We start from the raw sequence: 24827 nt of genomic DNA on the forward strand, positions 1-24827 counted from the left end.
TGCCTCCTCTGTTTGTTTCTTCTCTCTTCTTTCTTCTTTCTTCCTTCTGCTTCTCTTCCTGCTTCTCTCTCTCTCTAAAAAACCTGTCTGGGGATGGCTGCTTAAGTATACAAACTCCTTTTCAATTTTAAGGCATGGCCCTCCTACCAGGGCCGTGAATTGACCAATTCCCTCTTGGTAGGCCAGACACTTATTTTGCATGGTAGGCTACAACTCACCTCATTTGCATAGTCTATTGACCAATCCTTGCAAGGTACATACCAATCACAGGTCAGGCTGCGTACCAGGACCATAAAAAATGTATCAAACTAAGTTGTTTACAGCTTACCCAGGAAATATCAATCAACCTGGACAAAGGTAACAAATCCTCTGGGGTAGAAAACTAGGGCAAAAGTAACTCCTCAGGGCTTGGGGGAAAAATCTCTCAAGCTATTTTTCCAAAGGACCAAAGCAAAAGGCCACAAAATGAAGCTCATTTCATCACAGTCTCCCAAGGAGGAGTTTGTGCCTTGAAAGATGAATGTTGGTGATGGAAATGACTCTGGAGACAGAATGATCGAATTTTGTAAGAACAACAAATTCATTGCAAATACCTTTTCTCAACAACATAAATGGCAACTATACAGATGGACCTCACTGAATGGGAAACACAGGAATCAAACTAACTACATCTGTTGAAAGAGATGATGGAAAAGCTCAATATCATCAGTCAGAACAAGGTCAGGGGCCAATTGCAGAACAGACCATCAATTGCTCATATGCAAGTTTAAGTTGAAGCTGAAGAAAATTAAAAGAAGTCCACAAGAACCAAAATACAACCTTGAGTATATCCCACCTGAATTTGGAGACCATTTCAAGAATAGATTTGATGCATTGCACACTAATGACAAAAGACATGACGAGCTGTGGGATGACATCGAGGACATCATACATGAAGAAAGCAAGAGGTTATTAAAAAGAAAGGAAAGAAAGAAAAAGAAAAGACCAAAATGGGTGTCAGGAGAAACTTTCTCTTGAATGTAGAGCAGCTAAAATGAATGGAAGAAATGATGAAGCAAAAGAGCTTAACAGAAGATTTCGAAGGGGGGCTCAAGAAGACAAAGTAAAGTATTATAATGAAATGTGCAAAGACTCGGAGTTAGAAAACCAAAAGGGAAGAACATGCTTGGCATTTCCCCAGCTGAAAGAACTGAAGAAAAAAATTCATGCCTCAAGTTCCAACATTGAAGAAGTCTATGGGCAAAATATCAAACGACCCAGGAAGCATCAAAAGAAGATGGAAGGAATACACAGAGTCACTGTTCCAAAAAGAGTTGTTCGATGTTCAACCATTTCAGGAGGTAGTGTGTGATCAAGAACTAATGGTATTGAAGAAAGAAGTTCAAGCTGCACTGAAGGCACTGGCGAAAAACAAGACTCCAGGAACTGACCAAATAACCACTGAGATGTTTCAACAAAGGGATGCGGCACTGGAGGTGCTCATTCATCTATGCCAAGAAATTTGGGAAACAGCTAATTGGCCAAGTGACAGGAAGAGATCCATATTTGTGTTTATTCCAGAAAGAGGTGATCCAACAGAATGCAGAAATTATTGAACAATATCACTAGTATCACACGCAAGTAAAATTTTGCTAAAGATAATTCAAAAATGATTGCAGCAGTACTTCAACAGGGAACTTCCCGAAATTCAGGCCAGATTCAGAAGAGGGCATGGAACAAGGGATGTAATTCCTGATGTCAGATGAATCTTGGCTGAAAAAGTAGAGAATATCAGAAAGATGTTTACCTGTGTTTTATTGACTATGCAAAGGCACTTGACTGTGTGGATCGTAACAAATTATGGATAACATTGTGAAGAATGGGAATTCCAGAACACTTAATCGTGCTCATGTGGAATCTGTACATAGACCATGAGGCAGTTTTTCGAACAGAACAAAGGGATACTGTGTTTAAATCACCTAGTGCTGCCATAACAGATATACCACAAGGGGATGGCTTTAACAAAGTCAAATTTATTTTCTCACCGTCTAGTAGGTTACAAGACCAAATTCAGGGCATCAGCTTCAGTAGCTTCTCAGGCACAGGGACCCTGTGTCCAAAGGATGCGCTCTGCTCCTGGTGCTGCTTTCTTGGTGGTAAGAGGTCCCCAACTCTCTGCTTGCTTCCCTTTCCTTTTTATCTCTTGAGAGATAAAAGGTGGTGCAGGCCACACCCCAGGGAAACTCCCTTTACATTGGATCAGGGTTGTAACCTGGGTAAGGGTGGTGTTACAATCCCACCGTAATCCTTTTAACATAAAATTACAATCACAAAATGGAGGACAAAAACACAATGCTGGAAGTCATTGCCCAACCAAATTGATACACGCATTTTTGGGAGGACATAATTTAATCCATAACATACTGCATGGTTTAAAATCAAGGAAGGTGTGCATCAGGGTTGTATCCCTTTCACCATACTTATTCAATCTGTATGCTGAGCAAATAATCCAAGAAGCTGGACTATATAAAGAAGAAAGGAGCATCAGGTTTGGTGGAAAACTCACTAACAACCTACGATATGCAGATGACGCAAACTTGCTGGCTGAGAGCAAACTTACTAATGAAGATCAAGGGCCACAGCCTTCAGTATGAATTACACCTCAACGTAAAGAAAACAAAAATCCTCACAACTGGACCAGTATGCAATACCATGATTGTTGTTGTCGTTGTTAGGTGCCGTTGAGTCGGTTCCGACTCATAGCGACCCTATGCACAACAGAACGAAATACTGCCCAGTCCTGCGCCATCCTTAGAATCGTTGTTATGCTTGAGCTCATTGTTGCAGCCACTGTGTCAATCCACCTCACTGAGGGTCTTCCTCTTTTCGGCTGACCTTGTACTCTGCCAAGCATGATGTCCTTCTCCAGGGACTGATCCCTCCTGACAACATGTCCAAAGTATGTAAGACACAGCCTCGCCATCCTTGCCTCTAAGGAGCATTCTGGCCGCACTTCTTCTGAGACAGGATTTGTTCGTTCTTTTGGAAGTCCATGGTATATTCAATATTGTTCGCCAATATCATGATAAATGGAGAAAAGTTTGAAGTTGTCAAGGATTTCATTTTACTTGGATACACAACACCAATGAAAGCAGGAGTCGAGAAATCAAACGACACATTACAATGGGTAAATCTGCTGCAAAAGACTTCTATGAAGTGTTGAAAAGCAAAGATGTCACTTTGAGGACTAAGGTACGCCTGACCCAAACCGTGGTATTTTCAATTGCCTCATATGCATGCAAAAGCCGGACAATGAATAAGGAAGACAGAAGAAGAATAGATGCCTTCGAATTATGGTGTTGGTGAAGAATATTGAATATACTATGGACTGCCAGAAGAAGGAACAGAAGTACAGCCAGAGTGTTCCTTGAAAGTGAAGATGGCGAGACTTCATCTCTCATACTTTGGACATGTTATCAGGAAGGGCTAGTCCCTGAAGAAAGACATCATGCTTGGTAAAGTAGAGGAAAGACCCTTGAAGAGATGGATTGACACGGTGGCAGCAGCAATGAGCTCAAACATGGCATTGAGTGTACGGATTGCACAAGACTGGACAGTGTTTCCTCCTGTTGTACATAGGGTCACTATGAGTTGGAGCTGACTCGATGGCACCTAACAACAGCAGATGAATGTTGCTGTGTTTATATTAGTAATATGCAATCTGAGGTTTTGCAGAATGTAGCTGCTGTTGAAGAGTATGAAAAACAGTTCCTGATTCTGCTTGTGTATAAACAAACACCTCATGGATTTGTTTCCTTAGTTCAAAGACCTAGGATCATGGTATTTTTGGTCATTTCAGTCACTTGGCCTAATATTATTCTCAGTGTTTCTGTGTAGTTCACCGTGTAGCATCTGGGGTCTTAAAAGCTTGCAAGCAGATATCCAAAGTGCAACAATTGGCTTCTGTTCATCTAGAGCAGGAGAGGAAAGGAGAGCCAGGCAGAGGAGGAACTAGACTTTATGTCTGAAGTCCTCTATTAACAACCATCTCCTTTGCCATGAGGCCGAGAGAATTGGATGGTGCAGGCTCCCATTATTGAACATTTGTGATCAAATATTCTATAGCAGAATCCTGATCAATTGGGAGGAAATGAGAAACAGTTTTAATTTTCCTGGAATCCAGATTTCTGGGTCCATGGAGTTGGGATGACCCACTCAGGCCATTTGCCCTTAGGTGTCTTTTTGAACCTTGAGCCTTTAAGGAAGTGTTTCCATAAACCAAAGCCACTGCTGTCAAGTCGATCAGACTCATAGAGACCCCATAGGATTCCTGAGGCTGTGAATCGCTGTGGAACAGACGGCCACATCTTTCTCCCGCAGAGCCGATGGTGGTTTAGAACGACTGGCCTTTTGGTTAGCAGTTAATCACTTTAACCACTATGCCACCAGGGTCACCTTCAAGTCAAACAATAGCCTAGTAAGCATCTTATTGGAGATTGTTTTGCCTTAGGCTTTGGGCTCTTTTGGAAACTTACAACGACCTTCAGGAGACTGGAAACCCTGGAAGCATAGTAGTTAAGAGCTATAGGTGCTATCCAAAAGGTTGGCAGTTTGAATCCTCCAGGTGCTCCTTGGAAACCCTATGGGGCAGTTCTACTCTGTCCTATACGGTCGCTATGAGTCAGAATTGACTCAACAGCCAAAGGTTTGGTTTTTGGGGTTTTTTTTTTTGGTTCAGGAGACTACCCTGCCCAGACCCTGCCTGTATAACCTGTTTTCACTATCCCCTCTTTGGAGCACTTTCCCAATACTTCCGTGTTAACACTCCCAGATTCAAATCATAAATATATTGTTACACTAAAAAAAAAAAGTTTTCATAACCTTCATATTTTTTAAGGGAGGAGTCAGAATCGACTCGACAGCAACAAGTTTGGGTTGTTTGTTATCACTAGGGATTATAGGTGCCCTGATGGTGCAGTGGTTAAAGTACTTGGCTGCTAAAGGAAACGTCAGCAGTTCAAATCCACAAGCTGCTCCATGGGAGAAAGATGTGGCAGTCTGTTTCTGTAAAGATTACAGCCTTGGAAACCCTATGGGGCAGTTCTACTCTGTCTTATACGGTCACTATGAATCGGAATTGACTCCATGGCTAGGGGTTTGGTTTTTGTACTAGGGATTATATCTAGAATTTCTCAGGATAACATGTAAAAAGTACAATTGGATTTTGACTTTGATTTTAATCCAGGGTTTCAATGGATATTAAAAAGTTCAACACTTAGTATTTATAGTTTCCTTTTTAGTGTGATTTTCTATTCTCAAGGTCAGTCTCACATGAAATGTTCTTAAATTGTCTACCGTAATATCAGGTTTTTATGTTGCATTTCTCTAGGAGCATAAAACAATTTGGTGCATGGCTTTTTCCTCCAGAGTTTCTAGTATTTTAGTAAGCTATTTCTTTCAGTAAAATTAGGAAGATTAATATGTTAATATGTTGCTTTTACAGAATTATGAAATTCCATGTTGCAAAACGGAAATTTAAAGAAACATTACGTCCATATGATGTAAAAGATGTCATTGAACAATATTCTGCTGGCCATCTGGACATGTTGTGTAGAATTAAAAGCCTTCAAACACGGTAAGCCGTGAAAGTGTTATTCTTTGTAGTGAAATGGGCATAGAAACTCTCCAGGAGACACGTCTCTTTAGTAGAGAAAATTTATGAATTCCATATATGAGTCGGAATCGACTCAACCACAGCAGGTTTGGTTTTGGTTTCTATTCCTCTTCTAATCTATTTCTAATTCATTTTTAATGGACAGCCACACTTTTGCTTTTAACACAGATTTTATTTAAGGGTGTTAATCAGGCATTACAAGCCTCCAACTATACGCAGTGTCACAGTTTTCTCATCTGTAAAAATAGGGATGATATCCGTGCTTGTTTCAGAGGCTTGTCATGAAGATTAAATGAGTTAATACAGATAACATGGAGTACCTAATAGGTCTGGCACTGAGTGTTCAGTAAATATTAATGGTTGTTGCTGATATTGTTTGCATTATTGCTGCTGCTACTGCTCCTGTTGTTGTTTTTGTTGTTATCTAAATCCTAACCATCCTTCAGAAACTAGCTTGTCTTTCTCCTTCATTAAACTTTACCCAACTATCCAGCCCACAGAGCCAGACCTTGCCCTTCTCTGACCTCCTACCATAGTTAGAGCCTACTACAGAGCTTAAGAAGGAGCTCTGGTGGTACAGTGGTTAAGTGTTTTGCTGCCAACTGAACGGTTGACAGTTTGAACCCATCAGCCACTCCACAGGAGAAAAGACCTGGGGATCTGCTTTTATAAAGGAATACAATACAATACAATGCCTAGGAAATCTTATGGGGTAGTTATAGTTTGTTATATAGGGTCACTATGAGTTGGAATCTACTCAACAACACACAGTAGCATCAACAACGTACAGCTTAAGTAGTTTGTGGGTGGCACAAATTGTTAAGCATCCAGCTACCAATGGAAAGTTTGGCAGTTCTAATCCACCCAGAGGTGCCTCAGAAGAAAGACCTGGCAATTTGCTTCCAAACGGTCACAACCATGAAAATCCTGTGGAGCACTGTTCTACTCTGAAGCATAACCGGTCACCATTAGTCAGAATCAGCTCAACCACTACTGGTTTGAGTGTTTTGTTTTGTTTTGTTTTGTTTTGTTTTGTTTTGTTTTGTTTTGTTTTGTTTTGTTTTGTTTTGTTTTGTTTTGTTTTGTCTTGTTTTGTTTTACAGAGCATATAACCACTCACTTTTGCTATGCTGGGTCAGATAGTCAAGACTTAGAATGAGTGGTTGGCTGTTGTATTGTTTCCTGGTTCCAAGCGTGTTCTCCTTGCTCTTGACTAAGACCGAGCCCTTCTTTATTGTCCCTTATGATGGTAGGTGGTGGATTCCCACCTAGCATCATATGGGACAATAAAGAAGGTAGGAATCCATAGGTGGTGCAAATGGCTGACTTGGTTGGCTGCTAACTGAAAGGTTAGAGGTTCAAATCTACCCACAGGTGCCTCAGAAGAAAATCCTAGCGATCTACCTCTGAAAAATCAGCCATCGAAAACCCTCTGGAGCACAGTTCTACTCTGACACACTGGGGTCACCATGAGTCAGAATCAATTAGACAGCAACTAGTTAGGTTAGGTTTGTTTATGAAGCTAGATACACACCATCCTTCCCATGAGCATCTTATTGAGCAATTAAAAGAAGTGGGTTCAATATGCTAATTCCAACCACATGTGATGACTGTGTCGTCTCAAAGCCAAAATATTTAATCAATTCAGATTTTTAAGAGTCTTGCTTCACTATTAGGCACATAGTTACCTGCATTTGTGATTTAACAATTCTTAAAATGTAGGGACTGAGTCTTAAATATTTTTATATCCGCACAGCACACACTTAGCCAAGTGTGAGGCCTGTTCTAGACCCTTAATAAAAAGACTTGTTGATCAGTTATAGAGATCGCCATTTGTTCATTCATCCATTTACTCAGCAAATAACTACTGAGCCACTCCTAATCAGATTTCCTTTTTCTCTGACAGTGTCGATCAAATTCTTGGAAAAGGGCAAATCACATCAGACAAGAAAAGCCGAGAGAAAATAATGGCAGAACATGAGACCACTGATGACCTCAGTATGCTCGGCCGGGTAGTCAAGGTTGAAAAACAGGTACAACTCAACTACACTGGTTAACTTTTTAGCCAGAATTCTTTAAATCAAAATAGATTATGGGCAATTGGATGTATTTTGGTGATTAATATATTTTAAAAACAGTTTGCTCTGTAAACCTTCATCTAAAGGACAGCTAAAAAAAATTTTTAAATACATATATATTTTAAAAAGAATAAAATCGAGAAAGAATTAATGAAATTCATCTTTGTGTGTAGACAGTGTTCTCTAAAGCACCTTTGGATTTTCATATAAGGAACAGACAATTTCATCTCATCAATTAATACTAGAACTGGAAGCAACTGTGGATTTTCATTAGTAAAATAACCGAAACATGGTTTTCATTTGTGTTTTGGTTGATTTCATTATCTCTTTTGGTCACTCTTTTTGAAAACAAGACAAAACCTCGTTACAATTATGATGACACATTTATTGTTTGTTAACCCGGAGGCTATATCTTCACATACAAAGACTTTTTTTCTAGAAATCATATTACTCCCCCAATTTAATCAGAAATATTCCATGTATTAATTTTGAAACATTTTATACCTTTATTTTTACATTCAGAATCACCTTGACTGGTATCTTAATTTCATCATAAGTTCCCTATTAGATTGCAGTAGAGATCCAGAATGTCTTCCTAGAACCGGATTAGGAAAGGTAATCTGATTGGGGTGGAGGTTCTTGAAGTTCCATTTATATAGTGCTTCTATGATTTTGACAACATCAATTGTCCCTTTTAAAGAGTTAGGAGAAGGGGCTCCTGATGGTGATTATGTAGGAGCCAAAGCATCCATCTCCCTGTAAATTCTCCTTTTGCCCCACCGCCAATAGACTGTACATTCACTACAGCTCAGGACTGCATTGTACTTTACACTCAATGTTTATTTAACTGTGTTAACACACCTTGATTTCATTTTTTAATCCTAGAAGTGAAGTCCCTTCTTAATGACAGATTATACTCATGTGCAATCATTTCTCCCCTTTTAGGTACAGTCCATTGAGTCCAAACTGGACTGCCTACTAGACATATATCAACAGGTCCTCCGGAAAGGCTCCACCTCAGCCCTCACTTTGGCTTCATTCCAGATCCCACCTTTTGAATGTGAACAGACATCTGACTATCAAAGCCCTGTGGACAGCAAAGACCTATCCACTTCCGCACAAAACAGTGGCTGCTTATCTAGATCAGCTAGTGCCAACATCTCACGGGGCCTGCAGTTCATTCTGACGCCAAATGAGTTCAGCACTCAGACTTTCTATGCGCTTAGCCCTACTATGCACAGTCAAGCAACACAGGTGCCAATGAGTCAAAGTGATGGCTCCGCAATGGCGGCCACCAACAATATTGCAAACCAAATAAACGCGGCACCCAAGCCAGCAGCCCCAACAACTTTACAGATCCCTCCTCCTCTCCCAGCCATCAAGCATCTGCCCAGGCCAGAACCCCTGCACTCAAACCCTACAGGCTTACAGGAAAGCATTTCTGACGTCACCACCTGCCTTGTTGCCTCCAAGGAAAATGTTCAGGTTGCACAGTCAAGTCTGACCAAGGACCGTTCTCTGAGGAAAAGTTTTGACATGGGAGGAGAAACTCTGTTATCTGTCCGTCCCATGGTGCCGAAGGATTTGGGCAAATCCTTGTCTGTACAAAACCTGATCAGGTCAACAGAAGAACTGAATATACAGCTTTCAGGGAGTGAGTCAAGTGGCTCCAGAGGCAGTCAAGATTTCTACCCCAAATGGAGGGAATCCAAATTGTTTATAACTGATGAAGAGGTGGGTCCCGAAGAGACCGAGACAGACACTTTTGATACCACGCTGCAGCCCGCCAGGGAAGCTACTTTTGCGTCAGACTCTTTAAGGACTGGAAGATCACGATCATCTCAAAGCATTTGTAAGGCAGGAGAAAGTACAGATGCCCTCAGCTTGCCTCATGTCAAACTGAAATAATTTCTTCGTTTTCTTTCTAGACATAGCAATTCCTTTAGCCATACATATCATTGCATGAACTATTCTGAAAGCCCTTCTAAAAAGCTGAAATTGCAGTTATCAGGAAGAACATGAAAGGTAGTTTGTAAGCCCGTTATCTTTTAATTGCATGAAAATGCATGTTTAGGGATGGCTGAAATTCCAAGGTACATCGACATTAATCCACTCATTTAGTAACGTACCTTGAGTTACAAATTCTGAGAAACCAAACACTGTTAATGCTGGGGGGTATATGAAAAAGCCAAGCTTAGGTCAGTTAGAAGATTCGACACTGTGTCTTGAAATTATGGGTGGAAGCACCTTCAAATTTCAGGCATTTCTGCTTTGTGGTTAAATACAAAATACATTTTCTAAATTAGGCCATAATGTATATTTAAACGCAATGGTTACCAGCAGCTGCTAGCAAAGAACCAAGTAAAGCAGATTTGGGGAATAATAGAAATGGCTGCTTATTCCGAGATGTATTTACCAACTCATTCCTCTTCAGTCATTTTATTATTAATGTAATTTGAATGTCAATTTGTGTGCTTTTGGTGATTTAGTGCTGTGGCGAGCAGTTTCGCACATCATTTTCATATTGTTCTTTAAGATGAGAATGTTCTTCAGTTAGAAAGTGTGCAAATAATGAAATTCAGGGCCAGTGGAGCAGATAAACTATTTGACATATTTGACTTTATGGAAACATATTCCCTGCTGGCTGGATCAACTATATAAGTGGTCAACTTCTGCACATGCAGATAAACCACTGATGGATAGAATAGCCAATGTGACTGGGTTGATCTCTCTGCACTGGCGCCAACCCCAGGGGGAGTGTGAGAAGCTATTCTCATTAAGCTGGCATATGGGCAGGACCCTGGGCAGGGCGGAGGGGGACATTTGAGTGGGACTAGAATGGAAAAGGTTTGAGAAGAATGCAGAAACAACACTGGGAAGTAGATGAGGATAAAGAACATGGCTTCCCCCATCAGAGGGGAATGAGAAGGAGAGAAACCAAAATAGAACTAGATTTTTTTTTAAATAAGGATCGCTAGGAAATTTAACTACTTAAACATCCCTTATTCTTATATATAAACACAGACTTTTGAAAGGTATTTATTTTTTAATACGCCCTTGAATGTCTTTTGCTATTATGTAGTACATTTTGCATATGAAAGTCTAAAGCTGAACTGCCTTTACTTTTTATACTGTAGTGAACATTTTCTATCCTCCCCAAGAATGTTGCCCCAGATCTGAAATCGCCCTGCCAGGTAACGCCGGCAGGGTCTGCAAATCAAAACACTTAATAATACAAGCAGGGCAGCAAAAAGACCAAGGGAAAACCAATGGAAAACATTTGCCAGAGAGCAAGCAACGCTGAACTGCTTGTTAGAAACCAATCTAGCTATCTCAGATCACCAGAACTTCAGCCAGAGTAATGGCCTTCTAAAGACAAAGAGAAGAGAGGTGTCATTTAAACTCAGCTAAAACCAGCCACAAGAAAGCAGGACATTAGCAGACATTAGTGCTGCCTTCAGAAAAACTTCAGCAGCCAGGGAGAATAAGCAGGGATATTAACTCATTGTTCAAAAGAGGAAGGAGGTTGTACAACAGAAGATCCTTCCCAAGTCTCAACCCCAACAGTCTTCACCATTGAATCTCCTCCTACTTAAACTGCTTATTGGTTACCTGCCATCGTTTTGCTTCTGAACTTCACTAGGCTTCAACCAGCCTCCATTCCCAAGTCAATCACGTCTCCTCTCCACCTAAATTGTGCTTCTCAACGTTTTAAAATCTTTGTCCCTTTTGATAAGCACTGACATTTTAAAAGCTTCCTTTCCTCACCTCCCTGCATCCCAACACACTCCCCTGGAGTGTATCATTCAGAATCTTCTTGGCTGCTGGAGAGATACAGAAGACAGAGTCTAAATTTTACAGTACAGTTAAAAAGATTTTGTCAAGCTTTTAAAGCAATTATTTTCTTTTTCCAAATATAGAAATTTAGTAAATTATTTTTATCTACCTATGTCTCCACTCATCCAGAAGCTGTGATACACCTTCCCAGGGAGACTGTACTGGCACACACAGGCACACAAACACACCCCTCCACTGTCCTAAGCCAGATACCTGCCATGCACTCAGTAGGCTCTTTCCAAATATTAGCGGAGGAAGAAAAAAGAGGCAGCAACTTTCAGGTAGCACTGATTCTTGGACACACTGTCCTGGGTCGAACCCCACTGGCAGCAGGAATTGTGAATGTACTGGGGACCCCTCCTTAGGCCTCTTCAGACCTCAAACACAGGCAGTTCATCCAGCACTGCTGAGGACTGAACATTCAAAAAACAAAACCTAAACTCATCACTGCAGTCTTAATCATAGCAAAATGTGATAAACCATGTTGTGAAAAAATTTTTATACATTGAAGCCATTTTGTGTCTATCTTTCTCTAGCACAAAAACTCATGGATGTCAAAAGATAGTTGTATTGTGTGAAAACTGTAGGGTTTGTCTGTTGTGTTACTCTCTATGAATATTAGAGGGGTCTCCCATTTACACTTGGCAAAGTCCCATTGGTCAATCCCAGATGGTGTCTTGAAGCACAATTTAGTGGCAAACTGGGTAGCCATGTGCTTGCAGTTCAAGTTTGTCTGCCGCCTTCAATAGGTTGGGTTGATCAAGCTAAGACTTAATTGCAAACATCCCTTGTATGACGTGAACTAAAAAATTTTGGTGTGTCTGATCTAAATGTTTGCATTTTGTTCAACTAAATCAGTATCTGTAGATCGCAAGTTTTGTTAAAAGTAAGCCGCTTTTTTGAGTTTTTAAGTCTTCATCTCCTGCTCTAAGGTGCCTTTCTCACCTCCCATTGACTCAGCAATTCTGAAAGCTCTTAATTTGCAGGTAAAACAACCCTAATAAAAAAAAAAAAATAGAGAGGAGGAAATCAGGCACAAAGTGACTAATTCTCATGCCCATTTGCAAAGCAAAACTACAAGGAATGATGAAATCTAGCCAACTAAATTAGTGGAACACTTCGTTCAATCAAATTGAGGAAATATCATAAATATTAACTTATCTCCCTAGAAGCTGAATTTTTTTTTTTTTTGCCTTAAATGACATGGTTGTGTCTTTGTAAGAGAAACTTAATTTAATATAATTATGTGCGTTTAAGTGAGCAGTTCTAAAGTCATGTATGACAATGCAATTATCTGTTTCCTGAAAACAAATAAATTGGGAATATTATATCCATTTCAAGCTATGGTTAAAAAGTAATTTCCTTTGCTCTTTTACTGAGATTATTTGTTTTAAAGTAAAACATTAAAAAGATGTCTATAAACAGCTAGTGTGACTACTTTTATCTGGAACTAACTGGTTGCTTTGCTTCTGAACTGACTGGTGGAAGTCAACCAAACTATATACAGATTTTGGACTGAAATATAAAAGTTATCTTTTTGCAGTGTTGCTGAGGCAATCCTTAATAATTTGGGTAGGAGGAAGGTTTGCAAATGTTTTTTAAAGGTATCATAAGAAAAATTAATTTGACTCGATATTGATCAAAAGTCACATAGTAGCTCATATGAGCATTGTGTTAGCTATACAAAAAGAGTTTGTGAAACAAGTGATAAGAAATGGGGAAGAGGCAGGTGACCAAATGCTGTAACCCCTGGCTACTCAGAACTACTACTTTTAGCACCTACCCAGCTCTACCATAACGCAGGAGGGCTTCTGCTCCAAGGGGATCTTTTCTCCTTCCCTAGATATCCCGTTGCTTCTGTCCCACTAGCAAATGTGTACTAAGTGTCCATGATTAACTCCAGTGGAAATACCTTAAAGGAGGCTCAAAATGTTAGAACTTCTGATACAAAACACCAAAGTTCTAACAGTCATTTTGGACAGAGGGAAGAAGGAGGGAGTGTTATCTTGGGGGGGAGGGGAGACTTCCAGCATAGTTCTCATGAGATCAAACAGATACGTGCCTATTCTATGAAAATTGTGTGTGGAATATGCTTGCTTGACCAACTTAAAAACGTAAAGTGCTTCTAAACACTCTTAGAACTACTTTAGCAGTACCTCACAAATAAAAGCAAATAATGAATATGTTTACAACAATTATTCCACCATCACCACCTCTTAATTGATAGGAGTCATGGGTGGTGCAAAATGCTGTTAATTGAAAGGTTGGAGATTTGAGTCCATCCACAGATGTCTCAGAAGAAAGGCCTGGTGATCTACTTCTGAAAAATCAGTTCTTGAAAACCCTATGGAGCACAGTTCTGCTATGGCACACATGAGGTCACCCTATGGAGCACAGTTCTACTATGGCACACATGAGGTCACTATGAGATGGAATTGACTCACTGGTGATTGGTAACCACTGATAACAATAGATCCCCAGACCTTGAACTGGCAACTTTCATGTCTTAGACTGGGTTCTAAGCAAAACCAGTGAAGTTTTGGAGAGATTATCTCAAGGAAATGGCTCACTTGGTTGTGGAGAAGGCAAGTCCCAAGTATGTGTGTCAGGTGTCCGGCTGGAAGTGTCTCCTGCCTCACACAACTGCAGAGGCTAACAAACTCAAGATTGGCAGGTCAGATGGCAGGCTGCCGAATCATGGCTGTGGAGGTGAACAAACCCAAGGTTAACAGGTAAGATGGCAGACTGCTGGCTCAAGCCCCAAGAACCAGAGGTCAGATGATGACAAGCCAGTTGCAGGATCCAGAGTAAGAGCCCACAAGCTTTGCTACAACATCCATGTATATATTGGATGCAGGTCACACCACTGAGGAAACCCCCCTTACAATTGATTGGCTTATCACATCAGATCACATCATGGAGGATGACTACCTTGTTACATATTTGCCAAATTACATCATTACGTAACTGCCAACCACTGAGAATCATGGCTCAGCCAAGCTGACATGCAAACTTAATCACCAAAGTCCACCCCTTGTCAGCTTGGCACCTGTACACATCTCCTTAAGCCATACACTCTTTAAATAAAGACAATTAGGAAGTCATACTTGGGCCTAACATGATGCAATTAACATGCATATAACCAAAAACACACTAGCCCCATTTACATCTTACACTCTTTTTCACCTCCATTATGCAACATCAATTCGACTTCCCCTTGGTAGTCAGAGTCAATCACACCAGCCAATATGGTAACTTCCTTCTTTGCCTGTTGATCTGGAGGCAATAGGAGCCCAAAGTGGCCAGGTGGCATTATTAACTTCTATTTCAATAGAATTTGTGTTGTGTCTCCAGGTGATAGCATTCCTCCCTTTGGAACTAAGACCTCTAGACCCACAGAGCATGGGGTCATGGGGACAGGAAGCAAAAATTTTGCGAGTGGGTCACCAGGGATGACAGGGAGTGGTACCACCCCCCTTTCCACCCCTTGATTCCTGGAACTGTGAATCCTAGCTATGGGAGAAACAGCACCATATATTGGACACCTGTTTAGAGCATATACAACCTTCTTGAGAACATTGTTCCAACACTATGAAGTGTTCCCACCCAACTGGCACTATAATTGTGTCTTTAGAATTCTTTTCCATCATGCTACCAAGCCAGCTGCTTCAGGATGATGGGGAAAGTGGTAAGACCAGGGAATTCCATGAGCATGGGCCATTGCTGTACATCATTTGCTGTAAATTGAGCCCATTGATTCAAGGCAAAGCTGAGTGGGATACCATGACGGTGGATAAGACATTCTGTGAGTCCACAGATGGTAGTTTTGGCACAGGCATTACATACAGGGAAGGCAGATCTGTACTCAGAGTGTCTATCCCAGTAAGAATGAAATGCTGCCTTTTCCATGATGGAAGCAGTCCAGTATAGTCAGCCTGCCAACAAATTACTGGCTGATCACCTCAAGGGATGGTGTCATATTGGGAACTCAGTGTTGGTCTCTGCTTCTGGTAGATTGGCCTTCAGCAGTGGTGTAACCAAGTCAGCCTTGGTGAGTAGAAGTCCATGTTGCCGAGCCATGAAAAACCTACGTCCTAGCCACCGTGGCTACTTTGTTCATGAGCTCATTGGGCAAAGACAGGAGTGGCTGAGGAAAAGAGGATGGTTGGTTTCCACAGAACGCATCACCCTTCCATATGATTGTTAAAATCCTTCTCTGCTAAGGTCACCCTTATGTGAGAATTCACGTGAGACACAAATAACTCACTTCTTTGGTCCATTCAGAGAGGTCTATCCACATAACCTCTTCCCCATAACTCCTTGTCTCTAATTTTCCAATAATGTTCCTTCCAAGTCTCTGATCATCCAGCTAAACCATTGGCCACAACCCAAGAATTGAGATTTTCAGCCTCCTATACTGTGAGTGAATAAATTTCTGTTTGTTTGAGCCATCCACTGGTGGTATTTGTATTGTAGCAGCTCTGGATTAACTAAGACATGGAGTAAGAGCTATTATGGTAGGAAAAGCCAAGTGGAAACCCTCTCTTTTCCTTTGCGTACACTGATGTAATACCCTTCCTGGATTGCCAATCACTGTCCCTACCTGTGCCCCCAAATTACTAGGTACTCACACCTTCCCCTTCCTGTAGCTCAGATTGCCACCACCCTCATGTAAGCCATGAGGACAGCAGAGGTGCTTTTGGGATCCCTAGATCTCCACCCCTGAGCCTTCTGGGTTATGCTCTGAATCTGCCTCCTGTTACCAGAGATCCAAGAGCTCACATGGTGGGGGCAGATAGGGGACGGCAGGCAAGAGGGCCTCTCACAAGAGGGATGTGATGGCAACTCTTCACCTTTAAGGTTAACTAACTCTAATGCTCTGGGTCTACAAGCCTCTGATTGCCACCTATTTTCCCTCCCTTTCTTCCTATGTACAGCACCTCTCCCTTACTCTCCCCTGGAAGTCACTGTTTTCACTCAATCTAGAGCAGCAGAACCAGACTGCCAGTAGTCTGAGTGCAGCAGTGCATGTAAGAACAGTTTTTTGTGTGTTTCAGACTCTTTACCTTAGCTGGGCCCCCCTAGAGTACCCCAAAGGCCAGCCCATCACCTTGTCCCCAGAGCTGAACACTGGGACTACACCCAGGAGACCTTCCTGGGCAGGATAAGCTCTCCAAAACCAATGAGGACAGCGCTTTTTTTTTAATAATTTTTATTGAGCTTTAAGTGAACGTTTACAAACCAAGTCAGTCTGTGTCACATATAAGCTTATATACACCTTACTCCTTACTCCCAATTACTCTCCCCTTAATGAGTCAGCCCTTCCAGTCTCTCCTTTTGTGACAATTTTGCCAGTTTCTAACCCTCTCTACCCTCCTATCTTCCCTCCAGACAGGAGATGCCAACACAGTCTCAAGTGTCCACCTGATATAAGTAGCTCACTCTTCATCAGCATCTCTCTCCAACCCATTGTCCAGTCCCTTCCATGTCTGATGAGTTGTCTTCGGGAATGGCTCTTGTCCTGGGCCAACAGAAGGTTTGGGGACCATGACCGCTGGGATTCCTCTAGTCTCAGTCAGACCACTAAGTCTGGTCTTTTTATGAGAATTTGGGGACTGCATGCCATTGATCTCCTGCTCCCTCAGGGGTTCTCTGTTGTGCTTCCTGTCAGGGCAGTCATCGGTTGTGGCCAGGCACCATCTAGTTCTCCTGGTCTCAGGATGATGCAAGTCTCTGGTTCATGTGGCCCTTTCTGTCTCTTGGGGAGGACAGCACTTTGAAAGGCCATGCACATTAACTTACTTTTTTTATTGGCTGTATTTCTGGGTAAAACACTTTCTTACATTTAGGAGACTTAGAAAAAACGACCAAATGGCAATGGGATGCCTGCAAACCTCGCAAGAGAGACGACCTCACCCATTCCAGACGCCACTGCCACTTCTAGGGAATGAGGTCGTAGGATGGAAAAGGAGCACAGGTCGCTCTCAGTCAGGGGCTGGTTCCTGACATGCTGCAGCATCTCCAGGCCTGTAGGGAAAGAGACTATCAAGGGCTGGTGAAGCTGGAGCACAACTGGGGCCTCAGGGCAGGCCAGACCCCCATGGCATGCTGCCGGGGGTAGGAGAAGTCACACCCAGCCCAGGCCTTGCCAGAGGCACCCTTCACACAAGCTAGGTCATCCCCTTCCCTCTTCAACTGCAGGCAACCAAAATGCCTGTGGCTACAAGGCACCTCCCTCTCCAACAGGCTCCAGGAGCATCAATTCCTAGCCACCCCAATGGCTCTTGAGAAACCAGAATCCCCCACAACTCCACCAGAACTCCATCTCTGAGCCCTCAACCAATAATTCAGCCAGAAACACCTACCTTGTGCCTGACGTTTGAAGCCCTGAATGCCCAAGCACAGGAACGTCTCCAGCAGCCAGCGCCTTGCCAATATCGGTCCAACTACTGTGACTCGCATCTGGCCCGAGGCAGAGAACCACGGTTCCAGCTGAATGAGGGTGCAGCTATGCTCCTCTATGCAACAAAGGTCAGCGTTGGATGGGCCTGTGAGCACAAGAGGTGGGAGGTGGGACATGCATAGAACCCTAGCACCTCCCTGAGGACAGAGGTTCATGGGTAGGGACCTGAGACAGATGAGGTGGAAGGGAAAGGGAAGGTTTAAAGACCAGAAGAGGATGGGAAGGAGGGTGGGAGATGGGCAAGGACCACTCACCAAAGATATGCTCCTCTAGCTCCTGATCCATGTAAAACACCAACGGATCCACAAAGTTTTCAGGCACAGTCCACCATGGCTTCTCCCTGCGAGCCCTCTCCCTGCGACCCCTCTCTGCCATGTCTTCCTCTGCTCTGACCTAGTCCAGAATGGGGCAAATTAAGTCCTAGGCCCAGGGCAACCCATTTATAAAGGACTTGGATAAAGTCAAGAGGAACACACGCCCTATGCTAAATAATGACCTTTCACAGACCCACCTCTTAGACCACTTGTGGTTCGACTCCAGAAAATCCACTCTGATTGTCTACTCTGAGTGAGGAAAATCCTTTCATGCCAAAATGAATGAGTGGATCAGTTTTTACTCCTCTGATCCCCAGGAAGCCAGAATTTTCTTCACTTTAATTTCAAAGGATTTTGTAGGCCACCCAAGCTGGGCATGAGCCAGAGCAGAGGTTGAGGGATGGAAGATACTGGAGGAGGAAGACCCCCAAACTCCCTCCCTGGATTGGAACAGACATTGCCAGCCAGCCAATGACTACCTGGAACACAAGTGTAGTCAAACAATATTGGGTTTATTTTGTGTGCTGCAGCAAAAGAGAACAAACAACACAGGAACATAGAGCCTCCTTATAAGAGGGAATTCTGGGGAGATTCTTACAGGATTTGGGTGGTTGATTCTAAAGAGGGATAAGGGAAGCACAGGCCATTTCTATCAATGGTGACAACTCGGTGGTTATCCTTGCAGTTTGGATCCAGGAGGTAGGGAGATTAATGTGGTCTTGATTGCAGAGTTTCCTTGTCTCTCTCTGGCTTCAGACATAGTTACTAAGCAGCCTTTTGTATATGTTGTTCCACACAGTCACTGAGCGGTCTTAATTGGTTAGAGTATTTTGCAAGAGATGTTTGTGTTTGGTAGGGAACATTAGGAGGCACAAAGGGTTTGCAGTGGACTCCTAGCCTAAAGGTTGAGGATTTGGACCCACCCACCTATACTAAAGAAGAAAGGTCTGGTGATCTGCTTCTGCCAAGATTATAGCCGAGAAAGCCCTCTGGAGCAGTTCTGCTCTGTCACACATGGGGTCACCATGAGTCAGAATCAACTCAAAGGTAATGTGTAGGGAACGTTAGAGTCTACCCGTCAGCTTGCATCTGTAAGCTCCTAGAACTCATTCTTTGCTTTTTGGGTTTTATTTTTGCTTTTTCACTTTCTCACTCTCCCTATTTGGCCAAAGGAAGACAAACTCCGTCCCTAGGACGTTCGTCTGTGGGTTTCAGAGTGACACCTTTGTCAAAATCCATTTGTCAGAAGGCTATTCAGAGAACACTGTCTACATCTGCACTACAGTTAGTCTCTCCTGGCACTTTTGTTGAAAGATTAGATGTTGAATCATCTGAAAATGACAATGACTGCACTTAAGACTGGACATAATGCATTGGTCAACTGCAATACAGACAATTAGAAGAAACAAAACCATCATCAGTCCTAATAACCTGCAAAGGCAGGGGCCTAGATTTCTAAACCAGGACATAAAGTCACGTCCCAAAATCCATGAGAATCTGTCCTAGAGAGCCAGGTAGTCTTTTTCTTTGAATCTGGGCACAAATGGTTCTCTCTGACCAATAATGTTTTGAGTGGTTGCCTCAAGTAGTGTTTGCTGTTTAAATTAAAAAAAAAAAAAAAAAAAAACTTCTTGTCTAGTCAAGAGAAACCAAGGCTAAGGAATCAGCATGAAATTTAAACTAGTTTGTTGGGCCTCCAAAGCAGAGGTAGCATCCATTATGACTTTTGCTAGGGTCATAAACAAATGTTGTTCCACCTTTTATGTTTGTATTATTCCTATTAGGAGATCGGAGCTCTCGGAATATAGATGAATTAGGGAATGGATGATCTCTCCTGGGAGCTCTTCAGAATAGTGCACGCTTTTAGGTCTCTGAGTGTCTTTCTCAGAGAAACATATTTTCCTGTAGAAGTAGATGTTTTCAAATATCAGAAAGTCTCCAGTAGTTATTCCAACCATTTCCACAAGACAGGCTGGTGTAAGAATCAAGTGAAAGCCTCATGTCCACAAAAGAAGTTGTACCTTAGTGACCCACAAAATTTATGAGACATGTAAGTGTCATTTATCACAATGAAAGCAAAACAGTTACTGGGCCATTAAGGTGTGAAGACTCCTTATGATGGGTCTGGGAACTCACTGAAAATAACTACTGACCAATGCAGCAAGGATAGCCTCAATATTTGTTCTTGCCCTTATCATCCTACCCCTACTAACATTACTGCAATAATTTCAGCAGAAGTATTTTGTTACTTGGGGTCAATGTTCAGTATGGATAGGACTGGAGGTCAGGATTAAAACTGTGAGGAAAAGTCAAATTCCAGAAGGGACCTGTAGAAGGGAATCTGCCTTTCTGTGTTGAAGGGGACGGCTATTAAATTTTTGTTAGCTGAATCAGATGGAGAATGGTAGACCCTGTAATCCAATTTAGCACAATAGCTGTAGTCTGAGAAAAACACATGAGAGGAGCTTTTACATTTCCTGAGGTACCAGAGAAATACTACAGAGGATGAACATGAAATATGGTTTGTGAGAGCATCTTGAAAGCTTTTGGTTGATCACTAGGGGGCACCAAACTACAATGATAAGTAGGGCAAACTGAAAAAGGGAGGACAGAGCTATCAGAAAATGAATCTTGTTTTTTTGTCTGGGACGGAAACTATATATTTCATGTCATCTTCGGCTTAATGTGAGAGCTTTGAATCAGCAGTCTTCCTCCAAAGATCACTTGCTTCTGGAAGATACTTAACATTCCTTATTCAGATTTTCTGATGAATTCCTTTCCATGAAGTCCCAAGGCAGATTCACTCTGATTTTTTGAAGTTGAGTCTCTTCCAAAAGATGAAATCTCCAGGTTTCCAGTCATGCAGAGGCTGACTAGCTGGCTCTTTTGGGAGGGCTGCTTATACCTATCAATGATACGGCTAGATGTATCAAATGAGTCCTTTGTAATACTTTAGAAATCTGAGCTTGCTAACGTGGCAGTGTACAGGCTCAGAGGTGAAACTCTAAATGCATGAGGTAGCTTATGGGCCCTATCTTGGTTATCTAGTGCTACTATAACAGAAATACCACGGGAGGATGGCTTTAACAAAGAGAAATTTATTCTCTCACAGCCTAGTAGGCTAGAAACCTGAATTCAGGAAACTAGCTCCAGGGGAAGGCTTTTTCTCTTGGTCAGCTCTGGAAGAAGGTCCTTGTCATCCATCTTCCCTTGGTCTTGGAGCTTCTCCAAGCAGGAACCGAAGCTCCAAAGGACACACTTGGCTGCCAGCACTGCTTTCTTGGTAGTATGAGGTCCCCTACTCTCTGCTACCTTCCCTTTCCTTTTTCTCTTGTAAGATAAAAGGTGGTGCAGGCCAAACCCCAGGGAAACTCCCTTTACATTGGATCAGGGATGTGACCTGGGTGAAGGTGTTGCATCCCAACCTAATCCCCTTCGATGTAATCCCATCTTGCCTCATTAACCATAGGCAGAGATTAGGATTTACAATACATAGGAAAATTATATCACAAAATGGAGGACAGCCACACAGTACTGGGAATCATGGCCTAATTGAGTTGACACATATTTTGAGGGGACACAATTCAATCCATGACAGGTCCTATGAGCATTTCATTTCATTGTCATCAAAATTAATACCAAGGTCTCGAGACCTTTCTCAAATTTAGTTTAAAATTCATTTTTTCTTTCTGCTGTTTTGTTTTTTTAATATTGACTTCTTTTTTTTTTCCAAAAAGGTGATTTATTTATTAATGGGTATCTTGGACCTTTTTTTTTTTTTTTTTTAGCAATAGTCATATCTCACTTAAAAAAATAAGTTGGAATTTCCTAGATTCGGGAAAAAAAAATCAAGCAATGTTTTGTTACCATCAGAACCTTGGCTATCAGTCAACAAATAGCCTCAATCCATTCTAAAAATAAGCAAACAAAGTCCAGAACATATATCTAAGCTATTCCTGGGGGCAATGCTTTGGTGAATGCTACTTGTTCAGTTGGCTGGGACTCATAGCAAACTCTAGAGAACAGAGTAGAACTGCCCCATAGGGTTTCCTAGGCTGTAATCTTTAATCTACAGATTGCCTTTTGTACCCTTGGAGCATCTGGTGGGTTCCACCCCCTGATTTTTATGTTAAGAGCCAAGCACTTAACTGTTGAGCCACCAGGAGTCAAACTCAGCCCCTAGTAGCCAGCAATCATTGGTATTCCTGGGCTTCCAGACACATCTATCTGCCTCCATCATCTTCCCATAGTGTCTGTCTTCCCCCTGTATCTCCTTGCTTGTGTGTGTGCCTGATGTTCTTCTCCGGGGACTGGTCCCTCCTGATAACATGTCCAAAGTATACAAGACAAAGTCTCATCATCCTCATTTCCAAGGAGCACTCTGGCTATACTTCTTCCAAGGCAGATTTGTTTGCTCTTCTGGCAGTCAATGATTTATTCGATAATCTTTACCAATGCCATAAATCAAAAGCATGAGTTCTCCTTCAGTCTTCCTTATTCATTGTCCAGCATTTGCATGCATATGAGGCAATTGAAAACGCCATTACTTGGGTCAGACCCACCTTAGTGCTCAAAGTGATATCTTGTTTTTCAACACTTTCAGGTCTTTTGCAACAGACTTGCCCAGTGCAATTCATCCTTGGATTTGTTGACTGCTTCTTCCATGGACACTGATTTTGGATCCAAGTAAAATGAAACCCTTGACAACTTCAGTGTTTTCTCCCCTTATCATGAATGTTGCTTTTTGGTCCATTTGTGAGGAGTTTTGTTCTCTTCCTGTTGAGGTATAAACCATCCTGAAGGTTACATTCTCTGATCTTCACCAATTAGTGCTTCAATTCCTCCTAGTTGTCAGCAAGCGAGATTGTGTCATCTGCATATTACAGGTTGTTAATGAGTCTTCCTCTGATCCTGATACCACTTTCTTCTTCATATAGGCCAGTTTCTCGGATTATTTGCTCAGCATACAGAATGAGTAAATACAGTGAAAGGTTACACCCTGACACAAACCTTTTCTGATTTCAAAGCACACAATATCCCATTGTTTGAACAACTGCCTCTTGGTCTAGGTACAGGTTCCTGAGGAGCACAATTATGTGTTCTGGAATTCCTATTCTTCCCAACATTACACATAATTTGTTATGATCCACACAGTGGAATGCTATTGCATTATCAATAAAACACAGGTAAACATCTTTCTGGGATTCTCTGCTTTCAGGCAGGATACACCTAAAATAAACAATAATATATCCCTCATTTCACGTCGTCTTCTGAAGCTGGCTTGATTTCCTGGCAACTTTCTTCGATGTACTGCTGCATTGGTTTTTTAATTTCCTTCAGCAAAATTTCACTTGCGACTGATATTAATAATATTTTCAATAATTGCCACATTCTGTTGGCTCAACTTTCTTTGGAATGGACACAAATACTGATCTCTTCTAGTCGGTGGCCAGGTAGCTTTCTTCCAAATTTCTTGGCACAGATAAGTGTGCATCCGTTTGTTGAAATATCTCAATGGATATTCCTTCAATTCCTTTGTTTTTCGCCAATGCCTTCAGTACAGCTTGACTTCTTCCTTCAGTACATCAGTTCTTGATCCTATGCTACCTTCTGAAATGGTTGAACATCGACAAATGGTTTTTGAAAAAGTATATTCTTCCCGTCTTTTTCTGACTCTTCCTGTGTCATTCAGTATATCGCCCATAGGATCCTTCAAAATTGCAACTTGAGGCCTCAAATTTTTCTTCCACTCCTTCAGCTTAGAAATGCCAAGCATATTCTTCACTTTTTGTTTGTCTAACTCCAGGACTTTCCACTCTTCACTATATGCTTTACGTTGTCTTCTCGAGGTACCCAGGTATGGAATAGAAATTCCTTCTTGCCGCCTAATTAGACTAATGCAGGTCAACTGGGCATTCCTGGACCAGTAACAGTCACTATGGATGTGTGGGCCCTGATTGGCTTAGGCAGATTAGGATTCCTCCTTTGGAGCTAGGGAGGCTGGACAAACCTACTCAAAGCTGTAGTTCCATCAGAAAAAAAAAAAAAAGGGTGGTAGATAGATGTGGCCGGAAAAAAAATTTTTTAGTAACTTGCCCAAGATTATGAAGCTATGTAGTGGTACAGGTAGGATTCAAACACATGGAGTCTCAGTCCGGTGTCTGAGCTATTAATATGAACTTGTTGATCCTGGGCTGTGTCCACACAGAAAGCTTTGGTGACTGGGATTTAGAGATCAGAATTACAGCCTTGAGAAGGCACAATGTTAATTTGATCATTCCTGGGTGTGAAAGTCAGAGGCAGAAAATATTCCTTTTGCAAGTGTCTTTTAAAAACAGAGCTTCGGGGCAAAGAAGAGGCACTTCACCAAAGACATTCAGGCAGCTAACAGGGACATAAGGAAATACTCATGATTGTTAGCCATTAAAAAAAAGAGAGAGAGAGAGAAACGCAAATCAAAACTACATCGCACACCAACAAGT

General features: G+C 41.9%; 1 protein-coding gene across 2 annotated transcripts in view; it reads left to right on the forward strand.

Annotated features, from left to right (window-relative positions):
• Positions 1–14148, forward strand: part of KCNQ5 (potassium voltage-gated channel subfamily Q member 5) — a 628816-nt gene extending 614668 nt beyond the window's left edge. For both annotated transcript variants that reach the window (XM_003404395.4, XM_064287960.1), the window contains 3 exons: positions 5483–5614; positions 7560–7686; positions 8677–14148. In XM_003404395.4, the coding sequence (XP_003404443.1) occupies positions 5483–5614; positions 7560–7686; positions 8677–9639 (1222 nt within the window). In that variant the 3' untranslated portion in view covers positions 9640–14148. The remainder of the gene's footprint in view (positions 1–5482; positions 5615–7559; positions 7687–8676) is intronic.
• Positions 14149–24827: the final 10679 nt, after the last annotated feature.

The sequence above is a fragment of the Loxodonta africana genome, chromosome 1, assembly GCF_030014295.1.
Source record: "Loxodonta africana isolate mLoxAfr1 chromosome 1, mLoxAfr1.hap2, whole genome shotgun sequence".
Taxonomy (NCBI): Eukaryota; Metazoa; Chordata; class Mammalia; order Proboscidea; family Elephantidae; genus Loxodonta; species Loxodonta africana.